This window comes from Primulina eburnea, chromosome 2 (genome assembly GCF_022965805.1).
Source record: "Primulina eburnea isolate SZY01 chromosome 2, ASM2296580v1, whole genome shotgun sequence".
In the NCBI taxonomy this organism is placed as follows: Eukaryota; Viridiplantae; Streptophyta; class Magnoliopsida; order Lamiales; family Gesneriaceae; genus Primulina; species Primulina eburnea.
Window position 1 is genome coordinate 47,500,331 of NC_133102.1, and position 18,109 is coordinate 47,518,439.

Genomic DNA, 18,109 nt, shown 5'->3' on the forward strand with positions numbered 1-18,109 from the left:
TAGCATGCTCAATGAAAAATTATTAAAATTGTAAAAAATTGAAAGATAAGATATTAAAATTCAATTTGATATTTAGAGGACCAATATTGCAATTACAAATATATATCGGACAAAAATTGCAATTTCTCAAGAAACGAAATAATTGTGAGGGTGATGCTACATACATTGCTTAAAACCAACAAAAACCAAAATCATAATGTTGAAATTGTGAAATTTAAAAGTGTAATAGCAAATATTAAGATTTAGTAGGAATCAAATAATGACAATGGAGGTATGGAACATGTGTATGTGCAGCACATTATTATTGACGATCGTTACAATTACTTGTAAAGATTTGTGTAGTGATGATCTTTATTGCTTGCCTCTGAAACTGCATTCCAATTCCACATTCTATCCGAGAAATCGATCTGACCAGAGCTCCGAATCTCTACCGGCATTTGCTGTTGCTGTTGCTGCAAAGTGGAGAAATGGGCTAAAATATTGGTCGCACTATTATTAGAATAATGCTGATTTTCTTGACCGAGGTTTGAAGCGGCTTGCTGTGAGTAAATATTCACTAATTTGTGAAGATCAGGATCACTTGAATGGGATGAAGAACCGGCGAAAATGGCGGTACAATCTTGTGCTCTGGATTGGTGCGATATACTTCTATCATGTTCTGATGAATTATGAAGCGTAATAGTTGAGTTTATGGGGAGAAATGAGTTTATATTTGTGCTAAAAGAATCGGACTTTGAACCATGAGCAAGAGAGGTTCCAATATCTGTGCTGCTACACGGCCTTGTTTTGCTCATCTTTCCATTAGTTTTTCGAGCTGATTTTGTCGCTCTCGCTGAAGATAACGAACCTTTTGTCTGAAGAGACCGAGGGAGACACGAATGGTTTTCGACTCCAGCTCGTTTATACACTCGGCAGAGAGAAATTTCAGCCTGAGAATACGAGATAAGGTACGGTGAGCGAACCGGGGATTTCTCGTTAGATCGAGGATTAATGAACGTACAACATTTTACTAAACACTTCCATATATACATGTTGTTACATGCATCAACCAAGTAATAAAATTATTAACGGGGCGGTGAAATTTGAAATAATTTGTATTGAATAAACCGTGTATTGTCATTATCCTCACACTGGCTTCCGTCCGGAAAGAAGTGTTATTTTATGTAACAACATATATATGAGCAGCATCTTTTTGAATGGTAGCAGTTAATGGAAGTTTCAGTGCATTAAATGTGCCTAAATTTAATGTTTATGTGTTGTCTCTTTATGTTTCTGCTGTGAACATTTAAGAACTCCCATAGTAAGAACAAAATTAGAGATCAAGACAGACAGTTGTCAGGTTCTTGTACCTTTTCTTAATTTCATACATGAACAAAAACTCATTTTGGTTTCATGATACATACACACTGTGTATCAAGAAAATCAACTCTTACTGGATTTGTTAGTGTCAGCAACATAAGGTTATTGAAACCAAAACACAAGACTAGCAGGTATCGGAGCAAAACGATTTGATAAAAAAGAACAGAAAACACAAAAATAATGGCCCAAAAATCATTAATTTCGGAAACTCGCACTGCCAGGAATTGTGTAAGAATGAAATTTTTTATTAAGAAACACAGAAAGATTATATATTTATTCATTACCATCTGATATTGAGATGGTACCTTTTGTAAGCGTTCGGTTTCATGTTGCGGCAAACGGTACTCATTCATGATCCAAGTAGTTCTGATTCCTTTAGGAGCCTTACCGGAGTAGAAAACGAGGGTTTTCTTGAGACCAATAGAACTCAAATTCTCACTTCTTATCATTCTATCAGCACCAGTAGCCTTCCAATAACCAGAAGTCGTGACCCGATTCGGCCGATCCCCATTTCGGTACTTCTTATCTCTTGGAACATAGAAGTACCACTCTTTCTCCCCTATTGCAGCAAAGGCTAAGAATATCCAAAGAATCAAATCATGTATATATATAATTTAAAAAAAAAAAAAATCAGAAGAGATGCACCTAAAAAAGAAACAAGAATTTGAAAATTTCCAGTTTTTTGAAGATATTTCGTAAGACAAGAAAAGGGTTGCTTAGGATCATAAGAGATATACACAAGTGCATTAAATCATACGAAAGCATATATACATTTACCAGGAAGTTCCCATGGATCATATCGATAAAGGTCTAAAAAAGTGATGAGTTCAACATTAAAACGCTTGCCCTCCACCTTCCGCCGGAGGTAGAACTCAACAAGTTCTTCTTCGGTCGGATGGAAGCGAAATCCAGGCATAATCATGTCGTTTTCGTGTTCGTCTTGCTTCGAGTTTTCTTCTTGAGTATTCATTGCTGCGTCAACGGCCATAAAACTAAAGTACAAATCCTTAGTTAGTTAGTATCAGCAAAAGAATTATATCTCTACATCTCTTTGCAGACATGGAATTTGTGCACAAAGAGAAATGGGAGAGAGGAGGAAGATGAATATTAATAGGCGCAGGTACAATACTACAATGTATGGTTCAAGGGTTTACCTCATCAAAATGGGTGTGAGTTGATAGAATGAAGGTCCCGTACATTTTAATTTTTTTAAAAATTATAAATCTAGTGTAGTTAGAAAACAAAAGTTAAAAAAAAAATCACTATTTTGTACTAACCTGATTTTACTTATTAATTTTTTCAAAAAAGTGTTCAAAAGAATTTAGGCAAAAACTTGTGTAAGATGATCTCACGGGTCGTATTTTGTGAAACGGATCTCTTATTCGAATCAAAACTTGTGTAAACGGATCTCACGGGTCGTATTTTGTGAACCGATCTCACGGGTCGTATTTTGTGAAACGGATCTCTTAACTTGTGTAAGAGTATTACTTTTTATTGTGAATATTGGTAGGGTTGACCGGCTCACAGATAAAAATTCGTGAGACCGTCTCACAAGAGACCTACTCAAGAAATTATACTTAATTTATGGTTTTGGTCCCAATTCTTATTTCTTATTTTTAGGAATCAAAACTAAATTGTAACAAGTCCTTGTTTTTTTAATTCTTTTTGTACCATCTAATTCCGATTTTTGAAGGAATATGCTGAAGTTACAACAAATATATTATACATCGATTTTTACAACAATTATATCGTGAGATTTGTATGGAATTTTTTGTGTAGTAAAAATTGTTGTACAAATCTCATTGTACTTGTGGGATGACTTTTTTTTTAAAAAAATAATGGTTTAAATTTCTTCAAAGAAAATTAACCATGTTAAAATGAGCAAGTATATATTCGATTTAAAATTTTTAAACATGTAGAAATTAATAAATTAATTAAAAGACTAGAAGTAGCTAGTCTTGGTCACCCCTTGAAAGAATTCGTTAGCTAGCTTGGCTTGAGGGCCTACGTGTGGAAGCCGCTGCATTGATTAAGGTGTTGTAGATGTGAAAGGGACATTACAAATACGATACAGGTTGGCCATTTAGTCTAATTGGAGCCCATGTTCCAACCACGCGTTATTTTATGTTATATCTGAAGTATTTATCTCTCTACGACATAGTCAAATATTAATACTTGGATCATCAACATACGAGAAAACAAACTATGAAAATACATTTAGGACTTCTGAATGTTATCTTGATCAAAATATCAAATCTGAGTTAGATTCATCACATGCATGCCATTCAGATCAGACAACTGCTCGTATTTTAAATCTATGCATACACAAATTAACTTGTCAACATTAGCTAGCATGCACTAAAGAAACTCCGAGGAAGTATATATGCAGTTATGAGAACTGGAAAGTACACTTACATTCTTGGCTAATTTTGGACACCTTTCCAAAAACACACACACCCACAAAAGGCATCGTAAATACGAAGTTCACACATTTTTAATCACTTCCCTAGCTGATGAAGAATTTCGAAGAGCAGCAGCAGCATGTTAATACAGTATTAAGTACACGTTAGCGCTCGAACACATGACTTGATCAACTCGGCTGATATATATTCAAAATTTTAAAATTTAAACACATGAACCTAATTAAGTCGAACATAGATATTCATCGAATTTGGGGTGTGGGGCTGTAAGGCAAAAAATAAATTTATATGTATGCATATGGGTAAGCTGGGAGACATGCAAAAATTCAAGAGAATCCCGTGACCACTATTCCCATTATGACAATAACAAGACCTTCTTTTTCTTTGTTTTTATTGCCCTTTCCCATCCTTTTCACCCCTTAACTAATCTCTTTCTAATCTCTCGCACATTTCATCTATAAAAACTAACACTTGCTACTTTAAGAATTTGATTTTCAATAATACATGGCAAGAAAAATAGGGGGATCGCGAACCCGACCACCGCTTACTTACAATCCCTTTTAAAATATAATATTTAAGGATTAGTTTTTTTTTTAATCCAAATTAAAAGTTTTTAATTTTTTTTTGTTTTCTCACAAAATATAAAGATATTTTAGGGGAAAATTCGATGTGCTTTAAATACCAAAGATAATTACATTAGAAATATCTAATATAAAAATTTAATTTAGATATCATATAAAAAAAATATTATTTAAGATATATATAAATATTTCCCTTTTTGTTTTATCATCGAACAGAGCCGTACTTAATTATACAATCTAGTTTAGAGTACTGAATTCCATTTTGAAGTCAACCAATTTTCACTGGAGTTAGGCCTCGAATTATAGGACTTACGAGAAAAAGAACGTATAATTGGACACCTACACATGAATTTTTTTTTGTAAAATTTACTTTTTTTAATAACTTTCATCGTGTGAAAACAAACACAAGCCAAAATACAAGGACGATGAGAGTATATAAGTGGATCTAATTGAAGACTTAAACCCTTCAAAACGGAAAACTGAATCAAGTAAAACTGCGCACATATTTGATCTGATATGTTTGCTTGTTTGTGATTTTAATTTTTTATATTGTCAAAGTTCATTTTTAGTCATATACCTTTCAATTTATGATAATTAATCGAGATATTGATGTGAAACTCCATACGTCAGCATCCGTATAAAAAATTTAATACGTACCTACATACATACGCGTGTGTGATGATGTATATATATTTTGATGGTGCGATGATGTTAAAATGAATGGGCCTGCCATGATTGGTCATCTCGTTTTCTGGAATGGACGAATGAGTAGGCAGATCCTCGACTGATATGAACATAACATTTGTGCAATGTAATTGAAAAGGCCAACCGTGTCACATTTGACAGACAAATTACACAAGACTTATGCCACTGAGTCCTCGAGATTAAAGAAATACGTCTCTTTTCCGAAAGAAAAAAATTTAATAATAATAATAAAACTATACATCCAATAGCCAAGTATGTTGGGCAACCGGCAACTCTTAGCCCAAACACGAGCCGAAGAAAATTAAGTTGCGTGGTAAGTAAATTTTTTCTAGTAAATTCATATTATATAATTGAATATGAAATATGTTTTCGGTGAATCGACTTATCAACTAGTGCAATTAAAAAATTAGTTAAATTCTTAAATATATATTTTTCTCTCAGGCTTTAGTCTCTTCGGAAATGTGTTATGATACATTTTCGTATTACTATTTAAATATAAAATGCACTCTGTTTGATTCCTACATAAACAAAATAAAAGTAATCTTTATGCGAAAGAAATGTCAATGGTTAAAAACAAAGGAGACCTTTCCAAATACTTTATGACTTAAAAGTGAAGTAGGGGATGCATTTTCAGACAATTTGTTCCTTAAATCCTTGAGAGCGTCAACTACTTCCGAATCAAGATTGTCTTCCACAGTTCACCTTGCATGGCAGTTGATCTGGACAAAAATAGAAATTAGATAAAATAAAGAAGAGTAAATGAACACATTAGTATGGATACAAGATCTATCAAAGAAAGAAAACAAATCTGATCAACAGATTTGTTGAACAAAATCACGCCCCGTTGAAGATTACATCAACAAAAAAACCAGACTTCTATAACATTGTACCTTCTTGCAGGCAAAGAGTCGCCCTCCGAAGGTTCTTTCCAGAGCTCTATTCCAAAGCATGTCAGTGGCAATAGAGAAGACAAGGAATGGGTGGATTGCTAACTGATCGAATCCTGTATTTTTGAGTTGCATGGACCCTTCTCTTAGAATTAAATCTTAGCGATTTTACATCAATTTCTGATAACAAACAAGGATTCAGATTGAATATGCAGAAATATTGAGAATTGTTTAGAGACTAAGTTATTAGCATAATACAATTCATTATACGAGTGTAGTCCAAAATGTTGAAGAGATCACATACCGCTCCATGAGCTGCATGCTGCTGACAACGATCAGATGACACAACCCAAACTTTTGGACAGCCATCCTCCCTTGATGTCACAACCTACTCATAAGAAACAAAAGCAAGCCATCAGGTGAGTTGAAGTAAACACAGAAATATTATAACATAAAATAAATAAACTATTGTTTCAGGAAAGGATGCCAAGTTCTTGAATATAAGGGGAAAAAACTTGCCTTAGTCTATTAAACGTTAAAGTAGCAGACAGAGATATTCAATATGTGTGCCAAAAGAACTGTACAATTCTACACAAACAAATATTTCACCACATATAATGTTTCTAACTAATTAATAATGTTCATATATTTTTCCCACTGATAAATATAATTTACAGAAGCCGTGACTGGAAAGGAAAGAGAGGTATATCATAAACTCATTGTTTTCTATGATAAAAGTAAGTTTAAATATTGGTTATGAATCAACATAGGTTTTGTTTTGAGTCTGTCTCTCACCTCTTTCTCAATCCATGAATCAGCACATGTTTCAGCTGATAAATCTATTATGATTTTAATAGATTAGCCATAAAAATTCCAAGGAAATTAGGCCATAAAATCTTATTCACAAAAGAATACCCAGCAAAAGTTTGTTTGTGCGTTAGTAGGCGAGACATCATGGTATCAAATACAACCACCACTTTCACCTCTGTAGAAATTTCAAAATAGTCTATGAGATAGTGCCCATGCAAGCAGACAAGAACACATGGAGTAGAATATTTTTCTAATAAGTCCAATTTTTAAATACAAATAAAAGAATTATATTAGAACTTAAAATCTAGATGTAAACAAACATATATGCAGCAGCACATTTTCCCCTTCCAATAGGATATGAATCGTGTTTTTACAATATGATAAAGACCGTAAATTTCTAATAAAATTGATGAATCATAATAAGGATTTCTGTCATCTAGAGTGGAACAAATTTCGATTGATTGACTAATGGAATCAATTTAATCCATTGTCCTATCAAATTGACTACGTCGACATATACAGAAGTGCTATTGCATTATTGGCTGTCAAATAACCTGCATAGGAAGAATACAACTCATTGCCGGGCCACACTCTATCCCGAGTAAATGTTTTGAGAAGCAGTATTACATATTTTGCTAGAAAATCGAAAGCACATTCTTTATCAGTCTCAACAATTTATCACTTGTAAGATTTCCAAGCTTCGTTTTTTTGGGTGTGAATCAAGTATCAATGACCTTCACATGCCGCCTGGAGAAGAGTACATAATAATTCTCATAAAGGATAAGCTCTAAATAGATTGGGAGGGCAATGCTGAGCTCCAAAAGATAAAAATGAAAATCCAAGTTATAGAGTACATGCTTGAATACTGGAAAAAAATAAAACTTTTAGACAAAGCTATAAGCCACCAGCAATTCGTATTTGGCCAGAATTTAACAGAACAGTACTTCAAAGATATGGATTACATCTAGCTACTATGAATAAAAAATGATTCGAAGCACAAACCTCTTAGCACGCTAAATGTTACCAGTTCATCAATCAGCTTTTGGCGAGCAATATCAAGTCTTCCATTCATGAAATGCTTCTTCAACTTAGCCCAATAGCCACAAACATTATAACCATCAACAAGTAAGACAGGAAATGCTGTGTCTAAACCCTGGTTTGTACTGTTACAAGAGTTGAGTAAATTATTAAACTTTAGATGTTCTACATCGGACAACCTGGAAAACTAAGTTGAACAAAACAGTAAAAGCAAAAAAGTATTAATGGTAGAGGGATAGAGTTGGATCTCGAGAAATTTCGTTGTCATCTGGCATTTCTTCCTTTTCCATTCTCTTTCTGTGATAACTAGTTGCAGGCCTGGGCGTGTCAGATTTTCTCTTTTGAAACTCCTTTGTCTCTCAATTCAAAGCATTTGATATGGCTTTCATGAGTAGGCTACTCTACACTTGGATGCTTCTTGTTCTTGAATGCCATGTACGATTATGCATCTTGTTGTTTCCCTTTCTTGAATTTCTTGGTTGGTCCAACAAAGTTCATTACATTTCAACGATTCTTGAACCCTTCACTGGCAAAAGTTTTAAGTCGTTTCGTATTCTTCAAAAAGTCTAGTATCCAGCTCAACTGACTGTAGGCTTTTTTCTCTTTTTCCCGATGTTTTTGCTCAATAAAGTAATGAACTAATGGCACAGTGTAAACCATCCGCCAAGGCCAGGCTCAGACCAGTTATTCGCCACAAATTACTCATATAGAATGAGGAACAAGAGGCTCAAAAGTCAAAATCACCATACCTTTATTTTATATTATAACAAAATTATATCTTTTACTTACTATTTGTATGATATGATTAATATTTAAATATAAATAAAACTAATTATAAAAAGTCCATGCAACAAATGTCAATAGTCACTAACATATAAAAAAAACAATTCTTAAAGTATTTTATTTCATATTTTGTATATCAATTTTGAAAATAATACTAATTATTATTTTGTACAATTCTTTGAATTTTTTTTCCAAAATATATTTTAGGGCATTCAAACTTTCGCACATAACTCATTACTCAACGGAATTTAAGAAATGGTTTGTCATAACCAAAATCTGATTGTAATCTTTTATAAAAAAAAAAAAAAAAAAAGGAGAACGAAACCATTCATCTTATTTTTTACTACATAAATACATTCGGATATTTTATTAAAATAATAATAATAATATTTTTTGTGTGACGATGGACTGCAAACACTTCTCTTCGATTCAGGTGACTGTAAACCACACTAGTGATAAACATCGTTTATGTACAATCCCAAGATTTATTTGTCTAGTTTAGTTCATTATATCACTCTGATAGAAAGCTTCTTTATTTTGACGACCAGTTCGACAAATTTATTTTCTTGGGTTTTAATAAATTAATTATAGTTAATTTGGTCTAATATTGTTGGTTCCATTTGTTTCGATGAAATTTATACGTTCGTATGGAAAAAGTTCGAGTAGCCATTTAATTTCTGTTTTATTTCTTAAATTAAAAGTAAGTCTCATGTGAGACTGTCTCACGAATCTTGATCCGTGAGACGGATCAGCCTTACAGATATTCATAATAAAAAATAATACTCTTAGCATAAAAAATAATACTTTTTCTTCTCACAAGTACGACCCGTGAGACCGTCTCACACAAATTTTTACCTAAAATCAACTACGTGTTCTTTCTCTATATAAGGTACGGTTGTATTTATTTGATGACATTTACTCTAAAGTCCTCGACCGCATAATGGACTTCCATAGTAATTATTTCATAGTAGTATTTTTTAGAAAATTGTTAACTAAGCTGCTACAAAAATTTATGGTAATCATTTATGAATTAATTTTAAATATTTAATTTTTATCACACGTTTCGGCTTGTAACAAGCATTAATCAGTTGATCATCAACCGCTGCTAAAATCTAACGGAAACTGTGAAATTTGATGACTTTACGCATCAATTTCGGAGAAACGTGTTGAACCCAAGGAAAAATTATATTGTTATCCAAGAAAACAATCAAAACAACTCAATGAAATACATCTAACAATTATACGTACATTTACCTGTGACCATTTACACTGGAATCTTCGTGTCCATGCTCTTAGCCCCGAAAAATGGTTTCTTTTGAACCGCAGACCACTGGCACATGTTAAGCAACACTACTTGGGTTCTATTTTTGAGGGACTGTAAAGCCCACTATAAGTAAACAGACTCTCATTGCTATTATAAGGATGTTCAAAACCTTTGCTTGCTCCTTCATAGCTTGCTGATGTCGATGCCGATTCGGTGTTAGGATTCATACCAGCCAATTCCATTGTATTCTCTATCTCTTTCACTACCTCACTCATCAGTGGCCGGTTAGCACCTGATTCTTGAACACAACTTAGCGCCAAATCGATAAACTTTTCTACGCTCCTTGGTGACATAGACGAAGCAACTATTGGGTCAAGAATTGGCTCGAGGTTGTATAACTCCTTGGTTTTATCCATTGCTTGCCTAATCATTCCAACAATATGTTTCCCTTTCTCAATCGGATTTCTGGCCGTTGCGAGTTCAAGTAGTAATATCCCAAAGCTATAGACGTCACTCTTTTCTGTTAATTGCTGTGTCATGTAGTACTCGGGATCCAGGTATCCCTTGTAAAGAAAAGCAGAAAGGAGTTGAATATACAGATTAGAAAAAAAAAGGCACTTCATCATAGAACAACAATTAAGCTGCACATATTTCCCATAAATTCACTCACCATTGTGCCTTTTACTTGAGTTGTAACATGGCCCTTTTCAGATTCCTTGAGCTTCGAGAGACCAAAATCTGCCACTTTAGCATTCAGGCGGTCATCCAATAAGATGTTGTTTGATTTGATATCCCTGTGTATGATGGGAGGGTCGGCTAAGTCATGCAGATACTGCAAGCCTTTGCCCGCTCCAAGAGCTATTCTGAGTCTCCTTGTCCAATCTAACCTGATTCCTGACTTCCCTGCAAAAGTCAAGTTTATACCATTTATTTTTCTGAAGGGAAACGATAGAGTTCACCGTCAATATTAAGAAATCAACATGTTGTAACAAAAGTTATAGCTGATAAGTACTAGTGTAGCTCATATATTTTACTTGTTTCGATCACAAAGGAAAGGAGTAAACCTGAAAACAAATTTAGTATAGCTATTTTATCTAAGAATGCAATTATTATGTTTGAAAACTTAAGGTTTGGAAACAGAGAGAATAAGCCAAAGCACCAATATTATCCAGTTCAAACATGATAGATCTTCTGCCCAGTTTTCAGTTTCATGGATTACCTGAAATACTATCTTTCAAGGTGCCATTCGCAATATATTCATATATTAGCATTTGCTCGCCTTGGTCGAAACAAAAACCAATAAGACTGACAACATTCTTATGATGAACCCTCGAGAGAAGCTCAATCTCAGTTTTGAACTCCCCTGCTCCCTGCATGGATCCAACCTGAGCTCTTTTAATGGCAACCAGTTTCCCATTGGGAAGAGTTCCTCTATATACCTGACATATGTTACCAAAAAAAAATACAGAATTGATCGGTCGGTATGAATGGAGATATGGCATAGCTACTAATATTTTTAAACCGAATAATAAGAAGTAATAATTTCGACCAAAAACATTGTATCATGGAACAAAAAAGAATGAAAAAGTCACCTTTCCATAGCCACCAATTCCAATACAGTTACTTTCTGCAAAGTTATTTGTGCACTTCTTCAGTTCTTCAAAGGAGAAACTTCTTGCTCCTTTTAACTGTGGAACCCCCCCACTGTTAGAATTTGGATCCCAGGTTGCTGCAAGAATGAGTAAAATTATAACGGTTGTTATGATATATCTACTACTTATGTTATGTGAGAGCATCTTGGACTAACGGTGTTCGATCTCTTGATGTGTTGTGCTTTCTATCTAAAGGCATATCTCTATTAAAACCGCATTTTAACTATGAATCAACAATTTATTTTGCGAATAACTTTCTTCACTCTCATAATGTTCTAAGAGTAATACATTTTTTTACAGACTTGTGATCGGGTATACTAGCTATAACAACTAATAGAAGATTAGGCAAATCAAATTCTCAAGCATACCAAAAGGATCAGTCTTTTTGGCAGCTGTTTCAGCTCTTCTCTTCTGGCGGAAAGCATATAATCCAGCGAGGAGTAATAGCAGGAGGAGGACAGATCCACCAATTGCTACTCCAATGATAATTGTGGTACTGAATGAGTGGCCTTTTCCCGCAGCCTGACCTGAACAATGACACACACATCCAATTGTCGGGTGGATTTCTCATTTTACAGATTTGAATGGAAGATAAAAATACCTGCGAAGTATGCATAGTTGTTGCCGATGAAAAAGAAGGGTCCAAAACCAGGCGGTGGCTTGAAAGTTTGATTGCTTAGAATAAACCCGATTCCGGTAATCGCGGTTCGATTGAAATAATCTTGACCGGATGGAAACGCTTGGAGATTCAGTAAAAGGTAGTTATCAACATTTTTAGTTGGATTACTCAGAGAAACTGAATCCACAGGGAGACTATTGGACTGAAAAGATTTCATCAGTTCTTGATTTAGAGATACATAAACACTTGAATTTCCAAAATTGGAGAAGGAAGGAGCTCGGAAAAACAAGGTTCCTGTGTAGGGATAAGCACATTTACAGGTGGGACTCGAAATTTTCTCTGAACTACAGGAAAGTGGAATGCAATTTTCTGCCGGCGTTGTGTATGAGGAATCAGTCTGCCGAGGAATAGTGCAGTACGTCTCTGTTGCTCCTTCATAACATATAGGGTTATTTGCAAGTCTGCAGATGTAAAACCAGAAACCCGTGTTATCAAAGAAAAAAATCATGGGTTCAGAAACTTAGGGGGGTGTATTGATTATAGACTTTTAATGACTTTTATGGAGTTTAAAAGTCTAGAGGTATTCAAACTAGACTTTTATATACTCCATAAAAGTTTAGTGGTATTCAATATAAACTTTTGTAGAATTTTAAAAAGTCATGTGATATTCAAACTTGACTTTTAAAAACTCTACAAAAGTCTATGGGTATTCAAAATGTCAATAGACTTTTAATGACTCTATGAAATTCTATTAAGTACAAGAATTATAACCTAATGTACAACAATAAAATGTCAACAAAAGTCTTTGGTTCAACCTAAAGATTTGGATGTACATTTAATTGAGAAATCTCCCAAATTCACATATTCAATACAAACTTTCATTCTTTTCTCATCTATTTATTTTTCATTTTATTTGTACTTTTTAAAAACATAATTAAAATTTAATTTTTTTATTAATTATTATATAACATTTTATTTTTAATTATTTTCTTTAATTTTAGTTAATCTATATCTTAAATTATTGTATAAGCAAATTCATACCGATACTATACCAAAATTTTCGATATACCGAACCAAAAAACCTTACATTTTAAAAAAATTTATAATTTATTGTTTTAAAATATTATATATTTTAAAAATTTTGTATATTTTTTCGGTATTTCGGTATATACCAAAATTTTCAAATTGGATATCGTTACTGTACCGAAATCTTCGGTATACTTAAAATTCGGTAAATTCAATATTTTTTTGTTACGGTAATCTCGGTATATCGAAAATTCGGTATTTTTTTCCACCCCTAATAGAGCTTGTATTGGCATGTGCTATATTACACAATTTTCTTTGAAAGAAGTGTCAATTTGATGAATTTCAAATTGAACTAGATAATGAAGCTCAATTGTCTTCATCAACACAAGTTTATGAAGGTGACGACTTTGATCAGTTATTTAATACTCAAAAACAACAACGAGCAAATGCTAATGCATGGAGGGATACCATAACCAATGAAATGTAGAACGATGTCGTTTAAATTGTCAGTAATGATTAGATTTTTTTTATAAAAGACTACTCATTATTTTGAGTGTTCTTTTAATAAAATTTTATTATGAACTTATAAAAATATTGTTCATTAATATATTGAATTGACATAAAGAATTGAAATTTTGATTTCAATAAATTGGATAGTTCATTTGTCGTTTTTCACAAATTAAATTTATTTAACCTTTAAATAAGTAAAATTCATTTACATTTTCATAAATAAATAAAAATTTAAAATTGAATAGGTTATATATGTCCAATAATTATTTAAAAAAAATTAATAAAAAAATAAATCACAATTACAAAAGTCTACAAAAGTCTACAAAAAAAGTCTATAAAAGTCTATGAAATATGTTTTACAATTCCATGAGATTCTATAAAAGTCAATCAAAATCCATCAACTCCACAAAAGTCCACCTTTTAAAAAAAGTCATTAAAAGTCATTAAAAGTTTAGATTGAATACACCCCCTTTAGCACTGAAAGAAGACAAAAAAGAGCGGCGAAAAACGTACACAATCGTGATGCTGTAACCAACTCGTTGTGTAAAGGCGCCAATCAAGTTGCTTTGCAAATCGATCACCTGCAGTTGGCTACTGTAGCCGGAGCCAATGTCTAGTGTGCCATTGATCCGATTGTTCTTCAATACTCTAGGAGGAACAAAAGGGGACTATGCATCAACATTCACGATCATCACTACAAGAACAAAAAAGCTAGAACCGCGCCTAAAGTTATTATATATATGATATGATGAGCTGCGACAGAAGTTGTAGCTCCATTGCGGACCACATGATACATAGTACCCCGTTTCAGTGGGGCAGCTTCCCCCCATCTATTTCCATTCCTGACCACGACAGGATACAAACAGGGGTGTTTGTGTGCGTGATTAACCGAATAATATATGAGCCACTCTTGCTTTTAGTCCCCTCTTAATGTTCTATGATGCGCAACATAATAGGAACATCAGAGTTTACTCACATGGTCTGTAATTGGGGTTGGCTAAATAGAGAAACTGGGAGCTGTCCTTGAAGTCTTGTATTTTCCATTATTCTGCAAGTTCAACAGTGTTAGGGACACAAAGCAGTCCCAAATGACACTTATATACAAAGCCAAAGAGGGAGAGGTACAGTGAAGTCAATGACTGCAAAGACGAAAACCATGCTGGAATTTCAGTTGCATCAAACGAGTTGTTGCTCATGTCCCTGAAAAAATCACAATTTACGACCTTCAACCATTGTTTCATGCACCACACACGTTTATCATTTTATAGAGACATCACAATTTAACAATTTCAAAGCATAGGTAAATTGGGGATCAACTTACACATAATTCAGCACATCCATGCCAGTCAAATTGGGCAAGGCTCCAACCAACTTATTGTTTGCCAAATACCTGAATGTTCATCGGACATATATATATTTTTTATGTCTGATACTCTAGAGAAGAACTAAATAAACTAAAAAAATTTACATATTTTTATTCCACTTACAGGTCCTTGACAGAAACAAGATCGTTGAGGCTTTGAGGAACAGATCCACTTAAAGAGTTCCCATCAAGCCGTCTGTTGTAATTCGAGGTATTTAGTCCAAACTTTCCTAGTAAATCATACTTCAAGATAATTATGGTGCAGAAAATGGGATAGTGACACTTACAAAACCTCCAGAGGTTTTACAAGTCCGATTGTGGGAGGTATTTTTCCAGTTAGCTGATTATTTTCGAGAAGCCTAATCAAGCAAACATGGTTAAAACATAGGTGTATAATTCTTACAAGGTATCTGAGATGATGGGAGCAATTTTTAAATTCAAGTTTCCTAACTGTACAACAAATTTGGAACTACTTACAAATGTATTAGAGTCAAATTCAAGTTAAACAGCTGGGGTGGTAATTCACCGGACAGCTGATTATTTCCTAAATGACTGCAGAAAAACATGGGACTCCGGTTAGCACATAATCAATCAGTATAACACAAAAATAACGTGAAAATGAGTTGAAAATGTACATACAAGTGTTTTGCATTCACGAGCAAATCAAGACCTGGTGTGCTCCCATCTGAGACGGGGAGAGATCCTGTAAGCTTGTTATCGGCCAAATCCAGCCAATAAAGTTTTGATAAACTGCCAATAGAAGGTGGTATCCCGCCAATGAAATTGTTCGAATTAAGAGACCTTATAGAAAAGGAAATGGAGCGTTAGATTTGCAATGCAACAAGAAGAAAGGTGCAACAGAACTAAAAGTAAGAAACTAAGTCCCATTTGAATATGAACGAAATCCAACACTTTAGCATGGCAAGTAATCTGAACTGAGATTCTTATTAATTAACAACGTGGTCATTAAATTACATCAACAATCCATTAATGCGATGTATCCTCGAAAAAAAGGTTCACTGTACAAAGACATTTAGATGAGAACATAGCAGATATTCAAAAGCCCCCCCTTACAGGTAGACCAATTCTCGTAGAGATCCAATTGAGGGTGGTATTGCACCAGAAAATCCACAACCAACGAGGATTCTGCGATGCACAAAGCAGAAATTATCTCATCGTACGAGTAATATGTCTATTTCAAGGTGCTATCACACGTTAAGATTTGCTTACAAGCTCGATAACTTCTGCAAATTGTCCATTGCTGAAGGAAGAGATCCAGTCATCTCTTTATTGTATGATAGATCCCTAAACATACATAATTTATGGTAATAAAGAAACAAATGACAAACAAAGAATTTAAAATGCTTAGAAACACCTACAGGATTTGCAACTCTGGTAAATTGTTGATGTCTGAGGATAGCTGACCACTCAAGTTGATGCTTGCCAATGTGCTGAAAAAATTAGATGTCTTGGGATTATATTCAGAAACACATGAAATGATTTGCCGCAGTCTCCTCTACACTGCAAGTATCGGCAAACACTTACATAGAAACAACGCGGTTTTTAGAGCATCTAATTCCATCCCAAGCATTCCCACAAGGATCAGCTCCGACCCAATTTGGAGGTACATTGTCCCATTTGATTCTCAGAGCCTGTAGACCAGCAACTGCATCAGGGAAAAACTATGTCCTTCAGTTCATTACTGGGTTGATTCTAAGTCATTGTCCCCACCATTTGGTGATCAAATCCGTAAAAACGACATCGGCAATTATTTAAGGAACTAGCGTAGGAGAACAGGTTTTCAAATTTAAAAATGAAATCAAACAGAATACAGATCATAACAACACAACACATGGCTTCAGGCTTCAAGTGCTCCATCAAGCTATGAGTGTTTATTCTCATTCCGGGAAATATTGAAGTATCAAGAACCCATCCTTCGGCAAAACCCATATCTATGCTATGCTTGAAAGTGAGAAAATGGACTAAAATAAGTTCGGTTGGCCATCTTAAAAAACTCCCAAGAACAAGGTAAACTTTTCAACCGACAGCAAAAAGGAGAAACAAAGGTTTCGATTTTTCCTTCAAACATGTAAAAAACATATAAGATTACTTAGAAATTGAGACCCTGAAGAGATGACTCAGTCCAGCACTACAAAATCAAGGTGGTAGCTAGATCTTGATTAGAAATCTCACCAAACTCATTTGCCTAAAACATCAGATGGATGGTTCCTCCAACAAATGACAAATTCACAATTAATCGTAGAAACAAATGTATCAAGTCTGAAAGACAACTTTTATGCAAGCTGAGATAACTTACAATCATCTGGATCTGTGAGAGCTGTTACTACCAAAACGTGGACCAAACCAACCAGCACAGAAAGATGAATTCTCCAATACATGGTTGCTCAAGACACCACGAAGTTTGATATCTACAGACCAAAATTTCAAGAAAAAAATTAAACACCCCACATATCTGCACAGACTGAGGACACGAAAGCTTCACGATGAGAAATACAGCACCACTGACTTCTGCCCAACTTGCCAACAGTTGAAAACAATATATCTTCTTGCAGCCGACTTATGTTCGAATGTCTTATCAATTCCCATTCGAGTTTCACAAGCTTCCTCAAAGTGTGAGAAAATATATATTTTACTTATTCACGTTACCAATAATGGTAGCACATCATAATAAATCATACATAATTATATGTGACTTCTCTACGGCACAAGTTTTGGATTTCATAATATTTACATGACAAGATTAGGCCCTAATTTTTTTACTTTCACCCGAGGATCTCAGACATTAAATATTACAGCAGAAAAAAGTAGAACTCCGCACATTCCACGGATATAAAAATTTGTTCCAACGGTGGGATCGCATCTGCATGCATTTATTACGTGGTTATCTGCTCAAGGTGACGCTGCTTCTCTTACAAGTTACTATTATCGTACGTACATGCATAAATCTTTTAATACTAAAAATAATATATCCATGATTGCTAGCAAATCATTTTTGTCGCCAAACCCAAATCAACTTTCAACTCCACCCGGCGATAGGATTAATATAAATTAAATAGATAAAAAAAATTAAT

The 18,109-nt window shown here is 34.1% G+C and overlaps 2 protein-coding genes and 1 long non-coding RNA gene across 8 annotated transcripts; all 3 read right to left on the reverse strand.

Annotated features, from left to right (window-relative positions):
- Window positions 1–105: 105 nt before the first annotated feature.
- Window positions 106–2,525, reverse strand: LOC140823911 (NAC domain-containing protein 71-like). 2 transcript variants are annotated; one of them, XM_073185492.1, is made up of 3 exons: window positions 2,131–2,525; window positions 1,665–1,933; window positions 106–929 (listed from the first exon to the last, which is right to left on the reverse strand). In XM_073185492.1, the coding sequence occupies exons 1-3, from the start codon at window positions 2,345–2,347 to the stop codon at window positions 321–323; spliced, it is 1,095 nt and encodes a 364-aa protein (XP_073041593.1). In that variant the 5' UTR covers window positions 2,348–2,525; the 3' UTR covers window positions 106–320. The 2 variants fall into 2 exon arrangements, with proteins under 2 accessions (XP_073041593.1, XP_073041594.1); XM_073185493.1 differs by having other exon boundaries at window positions 2,137–2,523.
- A 3,057-nt stretch (window positions 2,526–5,582) lies between these two features.
- LOC140823912 (uncharacterized) lies at window positions 5,583–8,549 on the reverse strand. Of its 5 annotated transcripts, none has more exons than XR_012116322.1 (5): window positions 7,765–8,549; window positions 6,868–7,509; window positions 6,257–6,340; window positions 5,956–6,132; window positions 5,583–5,784 (listed from the first exon to the last, which is right to left on the reverse strand). It is a non-coding gene; the product is annotated as an uncharacterized lncRNA (long non-coding RNA). The 5 variants fall into 5 exon arrangements; XR_012116321.1 differs by having other exon boundaries at window positions 5,587–5,784; window positions 6,868–6,937; XR_012116323.1 differs by lacking the exon at window positions 6,868–7,509 and having other exon boundaries at window positions 5,588–5,784.
- Window positions 8,550–9,787: 1,238 nt separating this feature from the next.
- LOC140823914 (leucine-rich repeat receptor protein kinase HPCA1-like) lies at window positions 9,788–17,722 on the reverse strand. The gene is made up of 19 exons (XM_073185494.1): window positions 17,335–17,722; window positions 16,563–16,683; window positions 16,397–16,468; window positions 16,248–16,322; window positions 16,092–16,163; window positions 15,657–15,818; window positions 15,495–15,569; window positions 15,305–15,376; window positions 15,142–15,213; window positions 14,976–15,044; window positions 14,780–14,854; window positions 14,631–14,702; window positions 14,168–14,302; window positions 12,101–12,579; window positions 11,868–12,026; window positions 11,440–11,576; window positions 11,067–11,286; window positions 10,518–10,750; window positions 9,788–10,410 (listed from the first exon to the last, which is right to left on the reverse strand). Exons 1-19 carry the CDS (start codon window positions 17,414–17,416, stop codon window positions 9,934–9,936), a joined length of 2,859 nt encoding a protein of 952 aa, XP_073041595.1. The 5' UTR covers window positions 17,417–17,722; the 3' UTR covers window positions 9,788–9,933.
- Between the last annotated feature and the right edge of the window lie 387 nt (window positions 17,723–18,109).

Bases quoted from the DNA above. Each gene is read 5' to 3' on its own strand.
- LOC140823911 (XM_073185492.1), bottom strand. From the start codon at position 2,347: ATGGCCGTTGACGCAGCAATGAATACTCAAGAAGAAAACTCGAAGCAA. The intron at 1,934-2,130 runs GTATATATGCTT...GGATATTCTTAG, and splicing joins ATGGGAACTTCCTGGTAAAT to CCTTTGCTGCAATAGGGGAG. The intron at 930-1,664 runs GTACCATCTCAA...TCGTATTCTCAG, and splicing joins AAACCGAACGCTTACAAAAG to GCTGAAATTTCTCTCTGCCG.
- LOC140823914 (XM_073185494.1), bottom strand. From the start codon at position 17,416: ATGTATTGGAGAATTCATCTTTCTGTGCTGGTTGGTTTGGTCCACGTT. The intron at 10,751-11,066 runs GTAATCCATGAA...TGACTTTTGCAG, and splicing joins CTTGAAAGATAGTATTTCAG to GGAAGTCAGGAATCAGGTTA. The intron at 10,411-10,517 runs GTGAGTGAATTT...TTTCTTTACAAG, and splicing joins CTCAAGTAAAAGGCACAATG to GGATACCTGGATCCCGAGTA.